Source organism: Protopterus annectens, chromosome 10.part0 (genome assembly GCF_019279795.1).
Source record: "Protopterus annectens isolate FY-2018-M chromosome 10.part0, PAN1.0, whole genome shotgun sequence".
Lineage (NCBI taxonomy): Eukaryota > Metazoa > Chordata > Ceratodontiformes > Protopteridae > Protopterus > Protopterus annectens.
In genome coordinates, this window is record NC_056744.1 from 865,421,625 (window position 1) to 865,438,365 (window position 16,741).

Genomic DNA, 16,741 nt, shown 5'->3' on the forward strand with positions numbered 1-16,741 from the left:
GAATGAGAGGTAAAGGTGGATAAGCATACAGAAGCCCGGGGGGCCAAACATGGACTAGAGCGTCTCTGGGAACTTCCCATGGTGAGGGAATCAGAGCGAAGAACTCACTGCACTTCCCGTTGGAAGGAAATGAGAAGAGATCGCAGCAAGGCTGACCCCATGCCAGGAAAATCTCCTCCGCTACTGACTGTTTCACAGACCATTCGTAAGGCATCAGAATGGCCCGGCTCAATCTGTCCGCTAAAATGTTGGAGCACCCCGAGATGTGCGTTGCTATCAGACACCGACCGGTGGAAATCGCCCATTCCCACACTCTCATGGCCTCGTGACAGAGGGTAGGATCTGGTTCCCCCCTGCTTGTTCATATACCAGACGACCGATATGTTGTCTGACTTGAAATGCAATCAATCCAAGAGGGAGGAGTGTATGAAATGCTTCCAAACACTAAAAGCACTGCCCTCGTCTCTAGAACATTTATGTGCAAATTGGTCTGTCTGGGACCACGTGCCTTGGACTGTCCTTCCCAAACAGTGCCCCCCACCCCACCAGAGTTGGGAGGCGTCCGTGCTCACTGCGGTTTGGACTGGGGGTGAAGCAAATGGACATCCTTTTGATATCTCCGGTGAAGTTAACCACCAAAGAAAAAATGTCCTGCAGACATGACTGATCCTTATCGGAAATTCCATGGGTAGGTCTAGCCAGGACCACTGGACAGCCAGAGTCCATTGAAGAAACCGCATGTGAAGGCGCGCATACGGGAGAAGAGATATGGCGGCAGCCATGGAGCCTACAGCCCAGAGAACCTTGCTCGCCTTTGAAGACTTTGAGTTCACTATCTGAGCTATGTGGCCCCTGAGATGTAAAATCCTGTCTGGAGTTAGGAATACTTTCATCTGCAAAGTGTCTAACCGTGCCCCAATGAAGTCTAGAATTTGTACTGGTGGCAAATGGGATTTGTGAACACTGACTAATTCCCAGCAGGTCTGCTAACCGAATGACAATCTAAGGCCAGACACAAATGATGCTTGTTGTGCACAGCGAAGAGACAGTCGTCCAGGTATGGAAATACCTGAATACCCTGAAGCCTCAGGTGAGCCACTACAACTGCCATTACCTTGAACACCCTGGGGGCTGTGGTGAGACGAAAGGGTAGGGCCCTGAACTGAAAGTGACTGGCTCCCAGCCGGAAGCGCAGAAACCTCCTGGAGCTTCTGTGTATTTTGATGTGGTAGTAGGCATCCTGAAGGTCTGGGCACTTCCAGTCGCACTCTCGGAGATGAGGTAGAATGGACTGTAGGGTGACCATCCACTGTTTTGCTACCGACAGGTTTAATGTTGACAGGTCTGGAATGAGCCTGAGGTCCCCAGTCTTTTTTGGCACCAAAAAGAACCTTGAGTAGATGACTGATCAGGGGGACCTTTTCGATGGCTCATTTGAGAAGCAGCTTTGAAACCTCTAGAGCTGCAGCCTCCCTGTGAGCGTGTGGAACATCCGGGAGGTGTTCTGTAATATTTGGAGGGGCAATGAAAGGAATAGAGTAACCTCTGGATATTATCTGAAGAACCCATCGATCAGTCATAATGGACTCCTATGCTGGGTGTAAGGACAATCGCCCCCCGACTGCCTCCAGACTAGGACAGTCAGGCAATCCCTCAGGGCTGCTGACCAGGTCTATCAGAGAAGGGTTCTCTAGACCCGAAATTCCTGGGACCCCCTCTACCTCTGGGTTGGCATCGATCCTGTCCCCCTCTGCCTCTGGGGGAATAGCTGTCCTGAGAATCCCGGGAAAACAGATTTTCGGAACCACATCTTCTGCCCTCTGATTCCTAGAGAAGGACCGCGGAGGGTTAGAGACGCGGACTCCGATGGCAGACAAAGTCTTCCCGTCCTTTTTGCTCTGGACAAGTGTCATGTACAGTCTTCCCAAAGAGGGAAGAACCATTGTAGGGAGCGTTGATAAATGACACCTTGAAAGGGTCTGCAAACTGAAAATCTGAGCCAGGTATGATGCCTCATGGCTATACCTGTCCCAGCTGCTCTAGCTGCTCCTTCCGTGGCATGGGAAAGTAGCCGCATAGATGTATTTCAGACTGACTTCAGATTAGACATTTTCGCCGAGAACAGCTGTCTGTCATGCGGCAATAAAGACTCTGGGGGCGACCCAGTGAATTCCGAAGGTCTCGCTTAAGTCGAATCACATGTGCCAAATAATTCAGCGCACGGATAGAAAGTCGCAGAGTATACACGCTTCCCAAACCTATCCACAGACTTGGACTCCTTGTCTGGAGGGTGAACTAAGGAACGCTCCTGTGCTAGTTCCTTCTTTGTGGCCGCTGCGACCAACATAGCATCAACTGGGACTCCTTTTGACCAGGGTTGTCTATCAAAAGGAGGAGATAAAACCTTGTCAGGACGTTTGGGGATGGGCTCTACAGCGTCGGGCTCCTTCCATGCCCTCGTGGTGATGAGGTCCACCAAGGGGTCTGCTGGTGGGGACACCCAGGACGTAGACGGTCCCGGGCCCATGCCAAAGGCCTCCAGGAACACTGACGCATCCCCAGAAGGTTTTGGGGCTGACCAACCTCCCCTCCGGCCGAGGATCTCCATAATTTCTCTGAAGGAGACGTTTTCAGGAGGTGACCTGGGGGAACCTTCTCCATCTACGGCAGAGTCAGTGGTGAGGGACTCAGGGGAGTAGAAGTGCCTCCTTTTGCATTTGCGCTTGCGGTAGCCCTCTTCAGTGGGACTTTCAGAAGGGGATCCGCGAGCCGCAGGGGTTTCCTTGGGAAAATGACCTGGGGATCCTCTGGCACAGGCTGTCCCTGAGACAGGATGAAGGGAGCAGTCGCCAAATCCAGGGGGGCCTGGGTCATATCCGAGGGGATGGGCTGGGGCCTCAATCCCTGGGAGAGAACCTCTCCACCACTTCGAAGGCTGAGGGAGAAGTCCTCCCCGGATCCAAAGTGGGGACCGGAGCCGAAGACAGGGTAGCCTGAGGTCTGAGGGAAAGGATCAGGTCCAAAAGTCTGAACTGAAGAATCCATTCCCCCAGGTCCGACTCCCTGTCCGCGGCTCAGAGTCACTCTGATCCGAACAAGTCAGATCTAAGGAACTCAAGGTAACAGCCGGAGTCGAGGTTGGAAGAACAGTCGGCGCAGAGCTACCAGCTCCAAAGAACCTCGGATCCAAGAGCCCCGAAGCCAAAGCACGGATCAGGGAAGGAGAGATTAAGTGGAAAAGAGGCATGGAGGTCACCCCTCCAGAGGGAGAGGGACCTGGCAAGACTCCCATCTGAATTTGGGTCTGACGAAATCTCAGCATCATCCTGTCCATATCCATGTACGATAGGCTCAGAGTCTACCTCAGAGAGGCCACAGACTCAGATCTGGCTGGTCTGCGCAAAGGGGTGGAGGGCCTCGGGTCCGAATGTTTCAACGGCTCCGGTGAGAAATGCGGTGACCGGAGCAGAGAAACAGGCCTCATGGTCTCAGATGGAGGGCTGAGAAAGAGCTCCCTGTCTGGGGATCTCTTGCGATGCCTTTCTTTTTCTCCCTTTCTTCTCTGCCTTTCTTTTTCTCCCTTTCTTCTCTACGTCTCTCCTTCTCCTCTGCCTTTCTTTTTCTCCCTTTCTTCTCTGCGTCTCTCCTCTCTCTATCTTTGTCAAACTCGCTGACTGAAGATCTGTCCTTAGAGGACCCATTGCCAGACGAAGAGAGAGGTTGAGTCCCTGTCTGGGGTGGTGCACTAGCGACACAGGCAGAATCCAGCATGGCAACAGGGAGAAGGCCTCTGGTAACTAGCTTGGCTTTACGATCCCTAAGGGCCCTAGGGTTGAAGCCTGAACAGACAGCACACAGTGTGTGTGATATGCTTAGGAGTGGCACATTTATCCAGTGTGTGACCATCGGCAGGGGAAAGTTTATGGCCACACACTACATTTTTTGAACACAGGCTTTGGCTGGTCAGCCATAGTCCTGCACTCAAAGGTAAAAGTACTACCTTCCCAAAAAAAACACACAAGTAGGGGAAGGGTAGGCCTGACTACTACTCCAATACAAAACACTTTTTTTTTTACACTAATGACCAACACGTTACTACAGAAGGGGAGGAAGGGTAATCCTAGACAAGCACACCTAGATACAAGCAAATAGTTTCCACTTACTATCCCCTTATTAGCTCAGTAAAGGAGACCACAATGCACACTACTGGCATGGCAAATGAGATCTGAGGGAAAACAGGAGACGGTAGGGCATTATGGGTAAGGGGAGGAGCTCGGAGCTTGGAGCAGATGCTAGAAAAAAGTTGGAGGCTCGGATCAGATATGGATCCGTATACCCACAGGTTGCAGATAAAATGAAGTCAACTACTTCAGATCATACTCTTTCCGTATCTGTCCATCATTCGAGACTCTTTATTCGGTGGATGGGCAGATGAGGATGTCTCAAACACGTTTACTGAGAAATTCCCTATCTGAGGGGGCAGTGATGAATTTATCTGGCCTCCTAAGATCACGTTCCAAGTCCAGAGAGCCCCACACCTTCTGACTGACTACGTTCATGAGTTGGTCGAAAAGCGGAGACACCCAATAGGTGGAAGGGCGAGACACGAAAGCCTCCAGGTACACAGACTCCTCCACAGAAGGGTTGATGGGCTTCCAGCCATGTCCCTGTTTAAAGGATTTCTAGGATGTCTGCAAAGGAGACATCCTCAGAGGATGACCGTGGGGACCCTTCTGACTCGAGGCCCGTGTATGAAGTGGACTCCTCAGGGGAGTCTACATGCTTTCTTTCATAATCACTTCTGAAGGACCCTCTCAGAGGGGTAACTCCAGAGTGGTTTGGAAAGAGATCGCTTCGCCCAGTAGGGTGTCTTGGGGCTTTGGGTCTCCATGCCCGGGTGAGAGCAATGGCACAGAGACAGACAGCGCTTTGAGGGGAAGAGTACTTGGACCTGAGAGCAGAGCAGTCTGAGGTGACAGCACTCCAACTCAAAAGCCCCCCGTGGGCCCTGCTCCAAGAGGTTCCTGGCTCAGAGGAACCAGAACCCCCCCCCCCCTGAACCAAGGCAGTGGTCTCAGAGGGCAATGTAATTACAGAGTTCACCTGCTCCGAAGTCCCAAGAGGCAGATTCGGATCAGACAACTGTCCAACTCTACTCTCCTCCCCAGACCTGATGAGGGAGCGTCAGCTCCTAGACCCCTTGAAATCCAATGGAACAGAGGAGTCACAACAGTAGTCGGGCCCAAATATCCCGGAGTAGGTCTTGGCACAGACTATTCATCTGCAATCAGATCCAGGCACTCCGGCTCCGAAGCCCCAGAATGGGTCAGAGGAGGAATCGACGAAGGGGAAGTGATGTTGGTTGGCCCCAACCCGTCTGGCTTGGAGTAGACAGTACCTTGGTCAGAGTCGGCATCCGTAAAAAAGTCTCTTCACCCCACCTGCTCTACATTGTCCGAAAGGCTTCTGGAGGATCGAGAGAACAGGATCGGAGACCTCACTGGCTGTAGCAAAGGAGATCTTAGAACTGGGGAGACCAGTTCCAACACTGCAGACTGGCTCTGAGACTGGAACTTAGTCGGCCCAGAAATTACAATGGGAGCCGAAGAGGGAGACTGCTCGGGCCTGAAAACCTTTGAGTTCGAAGGGGATTCCTTAGCATGTTTTTTTCATCGGCTCAGAGAGGAGCAGCAGATCTCTCAATTTTTCATATCTGGAAGATGGGAATTTTTGTGTAGCTTTTGAGGAACTCTTCTAGAGCCTCTGAAAAAGGTGTTTTTATTAAGCCTCTATCAATTTGTTAATTCTTTCCATCAACACCCTGGAACTAAAAGCATGGCAGAAGGAACACTATTCTTGAAGGCACAGCACCCATACAATACACAGCTGGTGTCCATCAGTGACATTTTTTGATTGCATTTATCACATTTTTTTAAAACCCGAAGGTTTTGACTCTTTAGTATCCTTTGACATCTTAACCCCTCTTAACCCCAGTCAACAACCAGACAAGTAAGATAACTAGAAAAACAATTTTATTTTTCACAACCAAACTATATTATTAAACTACAAGCCAGGAGGAGTAGTATTTAATTAAAACGACTGACTCCTACAACAGATAGTGGGAAGGAAAGGAAAAGAAAGCCCTCTAAGTTAAAACAGACCGAAGGGAGCCCTCCAACTTAAACGGCCTACCCAACAAGACAGAGTGATATCAGTCCAAAACTCTCTAGATGAGTTTGGAAACCAGAATATGGAGAAAAAAAAAAGACAGGCCTAGCGGTAGAATGACGGCCACCAGGAAAAACAGCAACAAACACTCTCAAGGTACTAAATACTTATCTAAATTATTAGAATTAGACAAAGTTTTTTGCAATATTAGCAGTAATCAAAGGAGAAAAGATTCCACTTAGCCTAGAGCCTGCATGGAAGCACCCGATCTTGTTTAGCGGCAAACAAGATCTGGGTAATCTTCTCTAAGCATGATGGGATAAGGGTGTAGCCAAGAACCGGTGGAAGCTCTCGAGCTTTTGTATAGGCAGAGTTGGAACAGATTCTCGGTTCTCAATGCAATCCGCAATGAAGGAAGGCGAGATAGGACATAACATAAGTCAAACCATATTATAAAATTCACTGACAATACCACCATCGTGGGTCTCATTAGTGGTGGAAATGAACGTAACTACAGGGATGAGGTAAACACGGATTGCTTGGTCTGACTGGAACAACTTGGACCTAAATGTTAAGACCAAAGAAATGATTATGGACTTCAGGATAAAGGCTGTAGTTCAACCACTCACTATCAAAAGGGGAGGTAGTAAAAAAAAAAAAAACAACCAAGTTCCTGGGCCTTCACATCTCTGATGACCTTGTGCTGCTAATACCAACCATACAGTCAAGGTGGCTCAACAGAGGCTTCACCTCCTGAGAAAGCTCAAAAAATGCCAGGCTCCCACTGTCTGCTCCTATCACTTTGTACAAGGGAACTATCGACAGCATCCTCACTAGCAACGTCATACCATGGTTCGGCAACTGCACAGTTGCTGAGAAGAAACTGCAGAGGGTGGTGAGGGTGGGTGAGAAAATCTTGGGCACAAACCTCTCTGCTATTCAGGAGTTTCTCTTTACAAGATCAAGAAAGAGAATATACAAAATACTTGCTGATTCAACCCATCTGGCCCACAAATGGTTCTCACAACTTGCCCCTGGAAGGAGGTACAGCAGCTTCCACTGTAGGACTACCAGATGCAGGAACAATTTGTATCCTACAGCTGTGAGACTTACTAGTGCAGACACCAACCATAATACCAGATACATTGAAGCCATGTTTTTTTTTCATTTAATCCTACTGCTCTGAGCAATTACCGCCAGCATTACTATTATGCAACAAGTTTGCTATACTGACTCGGGTCCAAGGTTAACAAGAGCAATATGGTAATTAAACAGCTGTTATTCACGAGTCTCTATTTATTCTCTATCTTAACACTGTAGGGATTTGGTGGTGAGAATTGAATTATTTATCACTGGATAATGGGTACTAAATGTGTTTATGTAATGTGAACGAAGGTCTTGCATGTCATGCGTGTTATTTTTTTTCTTATGTTATTTTTTTTTAACACTGTTCTATTTATTTGCACTACATTTCTCTTGTGAGCTGACATTTGTGATTTTGTTTAGGCTGCACTTGTGTGGTCCTAAAGGACAATAAAATTTCTTTGAATCTTTGACTCTCTGATGGCCAGAAACACACTTACAGAAGTGCACTTGAACTCTTCCTGGTAGGTCTTTAGTCTGATAAAAATCTCCAGGTATGTCTCTGGTTTAATATAAATCTCCAAATCACAATCTGAGGCAAATTAAGTCAATCAACTTGCAAAAGTACAGGGGAAAAAAATCCCAGAAATGGTAGTAATGGAGTTCTGTTGGTCATCTGACAAGTACAGGCAGTTTGAGTTCTAAACACTTTTTTGCAAAACAAAGATGAGATGGCCGTCTTCTTTTTACACAATGTGTCCTACTGAAGTGCGTGTGGTATGAGAAGAGGGCAGCTCAGTCTATGTAAAAAAATCAGTGGAAATCAGGCAAATTAATTCCCTTCCTGAGAAGGCTAATTCTCAGAATAGTAAACACTTCATAAGCATATGTGGGACACAAAAGCCAACAGGCAGTAGTACACAGATGCAGTTTTCTTCTTAAAAATTACCTGAAGAGAAGCTGATGTGCACATCATATTTAGAGGTGGAAACTAGCACAAACTCTTGAAGATGTACACCGTTAAAAGCTTCACTGAAGCAAGCAGGGTTTGAAGCAATGGAAACTGAAGATGTCATCTGACAGGGCTTTATTTATATGAGGCTTGCACTAAAATGATTGGTGCAATCTCAGAGTAAATTCTAGCAAAAGCATAGCCAGTTGCCCCAGGCTCAAGGTTATAGGGGATGCAATTGGCAAATACCAACTGGGCAGTACTGCAGTACCACCAGCATTCAGAAACAAAGGCCAACACTGCATTTCCAGTCGGGCCTAAAGAGCTTTAGTGTTTTCTCTGTGGTGTTCAGTTGCAGCAAGCCAGTTGTTACATTTGTAGCATGCAATTTGCCACGGTTTTAACGTTTTTAAAAAGACAAAACTTTTTTTTTCTTGGCTTCCCCTTAAAGTTGAGGAGGGCACCTGATTAGGGAACTGCACAAACCACCAGAACATCTAGCTACCATTCTGAAGACTAGTATTCACTATGGACTTACACAGCCAAATAGTAGTATAGAAAAGTATGACTAACACTGGTCAGATGTTGTTCAAGCAACACCTACAGTAGCTTTGCCAAAAGAAAGAATATGAACTACCACACACATGTGCAAGAGAGACTTGTAAAGAGCTCAGTAAACTAATCTTGGATATTCTATGTACAGGACCTGTCCAGGACAATCTAAAGGCTACTGGAGCTCATGATCCTCTCTTTAAACTGTTGAGCTGCACAAAAAAAAAAGTTACCACTGATCTTTATTATTGCTTCAAACCAGGCAGCATCTTCATCATTCTAAATCTGGCTTATAGCAGCTTGTACAACAAAATATGTATATACCACCAATTATTTTCTTAACACAAATTACACTTTTACTACTGATGTAAGAGAGTCACAAATTAAAGGCAGACCTATGATACTACTTTCAGCCAAAAAATAAAGGGATTCAAAGGAAGATGCAAAAAAAATTAACAGACCACATATGTCTAACATAATTAAGGGAGATGTCAAAGTCTACAAAAAGGCAACATGCACTTGGAATTGTTTTTGTCTACAAAATACCCAGACAACAAAATATATTTAAAATACGGATAAATACATATATACGTATCATACATATATTTTTTTGGGGGGGGGGTGTATAATCAGTTCAGTAGACAAATTAAGAAGACAATCCAATGTGTTATTAGTTATGGAACAGTTTACAAACTTTACCTTGAAAGACAGATGCTGCAAACTCTGTCAGTCATGTAACAGCCACAGGTCATATTTGCTGAGACTACACCTGCTAATTTCCGAGTCAGATTGCTTGTGCTGCTTTTTGCTGGAACCATTTTACGTTTGGTGTTCAATTTCTTAGATTCTTCAATTAATCTAGGTGGCTTTCCTGACTGGAAAAAAAGTCTTCATTCACATTACACGTAAAACAATCAAATGTGGCTATGTTTACAAATACCTATATTTCTACTGAGATACACATTTGCTTGATGGCAGGATACAATAAAACCTCTGTAGTCTGCACTTTAAGTAGTTAACATTCTACTTCCCTCTCCGGCCTCACCTTCTACCACACACTTTCTGCAATGACCAGTGCCATTGTAAATACCTCAATTGCTCTGTGACATCCCAACACTGGCCCAGTAATCAAGGAGGCTCAATTCTCACCACTGGCAACAGAAGGACGTACACACTGGGAGGATGAAAAGTACACACGTTGAAGTGTAATTTCCCTTAAGAGCACATACGGATCACAGTCAGTCTGGAGCTGGTTTCTCTCGCTTTCTCCAGATCCCCAATAAGACTCCTCACTGGCACAGCTATATAGTTGAGATCTCAGCTGAGTGGCCAAAGACCTCCAGCACCCATCGCTGTCCAACCAGTGCTTCATGCCCCTGCCCAAGTAGCTGACACACATACTCAGAGCTTTGATTTATACACAGACACTCACCTATCTGAGAAAGGCTGGCACAGGTTTACTAGCTATGCCCTCTTTTGCCCAGACTATAAGGTAGTTATCACTGTCACCAGCCGACAGTATCAGCCACTTTAAGGCACTTTGCAAAGGGTGTCCAATCTTACTATGTAATGTCACTATTAATCCAAATATTAGTTTGATCAAAAGCAAGGCTATTGAGTGGCCTATAGTGTCACCAAACAGATAATAAAGTACTCCAAGCCCTTATACATCTCTAAACAGACCAGCCACAATTGAAAAGCTTAAATATCTTTAATAAAAGAACAAGTAAATCACAGTGACTTCAGAGTTCAAAATCACAGGAAATATTTACAACATTGCAGGACACACTAATACAGAAAACATCTAAACTAATCTTAACTATATTCCTTACTGAATCTAAAAGAAATTACTGTACCCTAGACTTACTCATAGCAAGGCAAGTGTGGTGAATGACTCTTCTAGCTGATGCTGTTGTCAGATCAAAGATGGATAAAAAAAAGCCCTCCGAGTTTTCTTAAATTAATAACAAATACTGCTGGGTTAGCTTGGATGACATCACTTTGTCACTTGACTTTAGTTCCCAAGCTAAATCCACATTGCCAGAAACTATCAGCATTTCAGCATCTCCCTGCGAAAAATTTACATCTCTCAGATCTTTGCAACTACTGGAAGACATAAAACAAGAAAACACTTGCAAAACAATGCAGAAGTCAACCTAGTTCTAGACATCCAGTCTCCTTGCTGCATTGAAACTAACCTTTATAGCACAATTATAAAACAATTCAACTATTTTCTTGAAGTTGTGCAAGTTAACCCTCCCTGTTCTTGTGCCCAATGTTAAAATGTATAACTTTACACAATTACAATAGTTTATATATATTTCTGTTCTAAGCCAGTAAGATATCCTGTGGTTACATTTTAGCTCAGTACATAACACAGTTCTAACACATGTAGAACAGGCATCTCACATGAAGCATGTTGGCATTCACAAATGACAAGATTCCAGATAACTGGGCTGACAATATTTCCCTTTGTCACACTTATTCTCCCCAAAAAAACTCAAGCTAATTTTTCAAGTGACCCTTGAGAAACGTTGCTTGAGAGGGTTCGCCTATCTGGGAATATCTTCCCCCATTCACCATCTTGAGATTTCAGCTACCTTGGCATTGCTGATCCCAGTACAGTGCTACACTTTCCCCATCACACGCCTGCAACCCTAGACTCCACCATAGTCATTTGGCTGGCTCCCTGTAAACATAGATCCCCCTCAGACTCCTCCTGCCTCCTACTGCAAATACTTAGCACTAGGGACTCCCTGTTATGGCAAGGTTTCATCGTGTGAACATGGTACAATTTATGCACTACCTCATGCCTAGCAGTTCTACCATGTAGTTAACATCACTGACCATCCTAACCACCTTGAAGGGTCCCTCCCACATGCCTGCAGCTTGTTGCGTCTGATAGGAACAACCATAACCTGCTGTTCCACAGCATACGATCTAGCTCAAGCATTCCCGTCATACCAGACCTTTTTCTGCTGTTGGGCTTCTGTCAGGTTCTCCTGGGCCAAGCCCATGAGTTCCCTTAGCCTTGTTCTGAGGTTTAGGACATATGCCACAACAGACCCCTTGTGGGATTCACTCACCCTCTCACTCATCTCGAATCAAATCTGGAGGTCCCCTCACCCTATGCCCATACAGCAACTCAAAGGATGAAAAACCTGTGGATTTCTGGGGTACATCTCTGTAAGCAAAGAGATGGGGCAAATGTTTGTCCCACCCCCTCAAACTGGTCTGTAAATGGCCATAGCATGGTCTTGAGTCTAGAGATTAACCTCCCAATAAGGGTGTTAAGTCTGGGGATTGTAGGGAGTGGCCTTTTGGTGCTTCACCCCACAGTGCTTCCACAGACAAGCCAGCAGGTCTGACAAAATTAGTGCCTCTGTCAGTATTTCTTCTGGGAAACTACCCTGCTGAAAATCTCCAACAAAACATTTGCCACCTTTTTTGCTTCAATGGAGGACAGGGTCACCACTTCAGGGTATCTGTAGCATAAACTACTACCACTAGGGCATACTTTTTCCCTGTGGAACAGAGTACTGAGAGGAACAACAATATTCATAGCTGTCCTCTGAAATGCCTCCTCAATCACACGCAAAGGCATCAAAGAAGCTTACACCTGGTCTCCTGCCTTGCCTACTTCTGGCACTGCTCATAGGTCCTGCAGTATTCTGTTACATCTCTGGATATTCCAGGCCAATAAATGTTCTGCATAATACTTCTCTGTACACTTCATGCCCATATGACCTGCAAAGGGAATATCATGGGTTATGGCTAGAAGTGCCAAATGGTAGGGCCTGGGCACTACCAACTGCTGTATTCTCTCCCTCTAGCCCTCCCTCAGGGGTCCACTCTACACAGTAACCCACTGTCCCAGTATACAGATTCCCCCTTCCCTTGAAAATCAGGTGCTTCACTAGCTACCTCCCTCAGGCCTTGTAATGTAGGGTCTGAGAGCCGAGCCAATCTCAACTCCTCCTTTGTAACCCTTCCCAGCTCCCCTACCACAGGAAGTCTGGTATCCTCGGACAGTGATACCCCACTGTCAGCCTAGGTACTACTACTCACCTCCGCCCATACAGTCACTCTGGCCAAGGGAACATCAGTACCCACGAGCAGCTGTCGCTCACCTTCAGTCTCACTGATGCAGAGTAGCCCCCTCCCTGAAGTAAACAACTCACCAGTACTGGCTGCAAGTAGGTGGTCTGTCTGGGTCACCCCCAGGCTACCAGACCCACTTGTCTCCAAGCCTGACTGGGTGCAACTGCATGCACACACAGTACTGCATTATCAAAATCATTCCCTATCAGGACCATCTGCTGGGATATCCTCAAACATACCTACTTGCTGGCTCCCTTTTCCACACTCCCAGACAAGGTGAACCCTAGCCAAAGATATTTAGAATGGGATCCCTCCTAAAGCTCCGACTGGAGTAGACTGCCAAAGTAAGTCGCACTCCTCTTTAACCACTGCAGGCTTCACAATGATTAGGTCAGAGGCTGTCTCACTTAGCAGTGGCCTCTTTCCCCATCCATTAAGATGGGATATAACCTCTTGTGGTAGTTTGGTATCGTTGTCATCTCCAGACAACTTACTGCTGGCATTTTGTCTTTCCCACTTACTGGCTCCCCCACCTTTTGTTCCCCACCTTCCCTTCGTGGGCATCTATATATGCTACATGGCCCCACTGGTTGCATTTAAAACATTTAACCCTGGTCCTGGACGTGTAACCTGGACTAGTGGCTTCCCCTACTACTGGTGCATTCTGTGTGGATGGTCTAGGCTGACTACCATGGGTTCCCTTAGATCCATGAGCAGCACTGGGTATCCTTTTCCTGTGCAGTGATGTCCTGTTTGCTAGGTACAGGTCTCCCTTTTTCCCCAACTCACCTGCTGTGTTACATTCCCTATTGGCTAACCAAGCTCTCAAGCCCTCAGGCAAAGTGCCAACAGCTTGTTCCCTCACCAACAGGTCTGCCAGCCCTTCAAAAGTGGTGACCTGACATCCACTCACCCACCTATGAAAATAACTGCTTAGTTCAGCAATACATTCACAAACACGTTCATCTGCCTTGTCTGTGCTCACAAAATGTTCCTACAAGCGTCAGGGGTTAACTTAACATTCTAAAATAGTATCAGACAATTTAGAAATAGCAGTTACAGCTTTACCACGGAGTAAGGGGGAACCGTACCAAGAGTCCTTGGTCAAAATTACACTGTTTACATACCCTTTCAAACACATGCATGAAACTATCAAAATTATCCCCCCTCTGGCTTTTGTTTTGGGATTCAGTTACTCCCTTTCTCCATTACCTCCATGACCCTGGCGAAGAGTCAGCATCTCCTTTTCATGTTTCCTCTGCCTCTCATTCCCCTGACCTTCCAGATGTCGCAGTTTCTCTCATTTTCCTCAGACTCCAGATGTCTCAGTCTCTCTGCTGCTTCAATTTACAAACATTTGGCCTCCAGTTCAAGTCTCCAACTCCAGATGGATTTTTAAGTTCTCTGTGGAAAGACTGAACTGTCCATTTTCTGAGAGTTGTACATCTCAGAGGCCAGTCTGGTTGTCGTCCTGACTGCTGGTCTGTGATGCAACTATGCCCAAAGCTGCAATCATTTCTGCTTTAGTCAGGTTTGCATGCACCATTCCTTTAGCCTGGCACATTCAGCCAACTGGCTCCTTGCCAGCTTGCCATACTCCTCTGCGGACATGCTTGCCTGCTCTCCTTAACTATGCTACAAAAAATAAATAAAAATTGTGAAATTAAACTGAATGTTCACAGTGTGGCTGTTCAAACACCTTCCTTAGTCACCACTGTTTACAGGCTATAAAATTCAATATAGTACAATTTTGTACCTACCATAAATGTAGATGTCCGATAGGTATGCATCTGCAGTCATCACATATGGGTTGTCCTGCCTCAGGCAGCCCTTCGGTCGGCCGGATTCCAAAGTCTGGGTCCGGCGTCGGCTGAAGTCGCCTTCCCGGCGCCAGAGCCCGGGTATAAAAAGAGAGTCAGCCGACGCCATCTTCCTCAGTTTTTCTTGCCCCAGATGCCAGGTGCCCTCTAAGGAAGGCTAAATTTGGAGGAATGCAATAAATTCCAAACATGCACTAAAATATACATATATAAAAACAAATACACCATAATAGATAACCCCAGTTAGCTATGAGAGGGGAATGTACCCAAGAAATACCAGAGAGGGGAAGGAGGGAGGGTAAACCTGACTGCAGATGCATACCTATCGTAATCTACATTTATGGTAGGTACAAAACTGTACTATGTCCTTCAAGGATGCATCTGCAGTCATCACATATGGGTAGAATACCATAGCCAATCTGGAGGTGGAGGATCTATGTAAAAGATGGTGTAGCTAAAATGCCCTGCAGGACTGCCGTAGCAAAGCCTGCTCTCGATCTGGAATATAAAGGTAAGTTGTAATGCTTGGAAAATGTATGCACGGAGCTCCATGTAGCAGCTTCTAAAATGTCCTTGGTAGCCACCCCTCTTAAGAAGGCTGTGGAGGTGGCTGTGGCTCTGGTCGAATGAGGTCTAATGTTAGCTGGCACAGTTTTTCCATGAAAGGAGTAACAGAAACGAATGCAATTCCCTATCCATTTTGAAATTGTCGGTTTTGAAATTGCTTTTCCTTGTGCACCAGCAGCATATGCTACAAACAGTTCAGTTTTTCTGTCATTTTTAGTTCTGTCCAAGTAGCGCAACTGTCTGTGTATGTCCAGGGTGTGCAGAAGCTTTTCCCCTTTGTTTTGTGGGTTTGGAAAGAAGGTAGGCAGGTGAATAGCTTGGTTTAATGAGACTCTAGATACCATCTTTGGCATAAATGAAGGATTGGTTCTCAATGAAACTCTGTCTTGATGAAAAATAAGAAATGGCTGTACTGCCATGAGGGCCTGTAACTCAGATACTCTTCTAGCTGAGGTTATGGCCAGAAGGAAGGCAGTCTTCCAAGAGAGGAACTGTAGTTCTGCAGATGCTGCTGGTTCAAAGGGAGGCAGTGTTAGTTTTTCCAACACGAAGTTAAGGTCCCAAGTAGGCAGTGGTGGTTTCCTTGGAGGATTGATGTTTTTAATTCCTCTTAGAAACTGTCTTAGCAGAGGATGAGAGAAGACAGGTGGATCAGTATTGTACTCTGCTGAAATTGCTGAAGCATGAATTTTAATGGAAGAGTAAGACAGGCCATTGTGGAGCATTTCTGCCAAATATTCCAGGATATGTGCCATGTTCATAACTGTTGCATCTAGGCCCTTTGAGGTGCTCCAGGTGTGAAATCTTTTCCATTTTGCTGAGTATGCCTTTCTTGTGGAAGGCCTGCGAGCTTCCATGATGATATTCTTCACTCTCTTGGATAGCTTATCCTGGTGATGAGTCAAGGTATTTTCCAGGCAGCTAGTTGTAATGTTTTCAGGTTGGAATGCAGAGTTTTGTAATTGGGCTGTGTCAGGAGAAGCGGCCATTGTGGCAGAAGCCATGGTTTTGTCCGTGACATGCTCTTTAGCAATGGGTACCAGTGCTGTCTTGGCCAGTCCGGAGCTATCAGAATCACTCTTGGCTGCTCTGCCCTGATCTTCAGTAAGACCTTGGTCATTAATGGAAGAGGTGGGAATGCATTCTCCAGCTGAAGGAGAGAGTGTCCACTTTCCATGCTTGTGGGTGGTATGTCCTTGAGCAGAAATTCTCCAGCTGATTGTGTGGGGAGGCAAAGAGGTCTATGTCCCGTCTCCCCCATGATTGTGTTATCTGATGGAAGATGTCTGGGTGCAGCATCCATTCGTGTGCATCCATGATGTTCCTGCTTAAGCTGTCCGCCAGTATATTGTCCTTTCCTGGTACAAACTGGGATTGCAGTTGTATATTGAGAGTCAAGGAAAGTTCCCATAGATTCATTGCCAGCCTGCAAAGAGGGTAGGAATGGGTGCCTCCCTGCTTGTTTATGTACCACATAACTGTAGTGTTGTCTGTCCTT

The 16,741-nt window shown here is 46.0% G+C and overlaps 1 protein-coding gene across 1 annotated transcript in view; it reads right to left on the bottom strand.

Moving 5' to 3' along the window:
• CDC7 (cell division cycle 7) overlaps positions 1-16,741 on the bottom strand; it is a gene marked incomplete at its 5' end in the record, with an annotated part of 543,172 nt that overhangs the window by 252,987 nt on the left and 273,444 nt on the right. Inside the window, 1 exon segment of the mRNA XM_044086817.1 lies at positions 9,450-9,630. Within this exon segment, the coding sequence (XP_043942752.1) occupies positions 9,450-9,630 (181 nt within the window).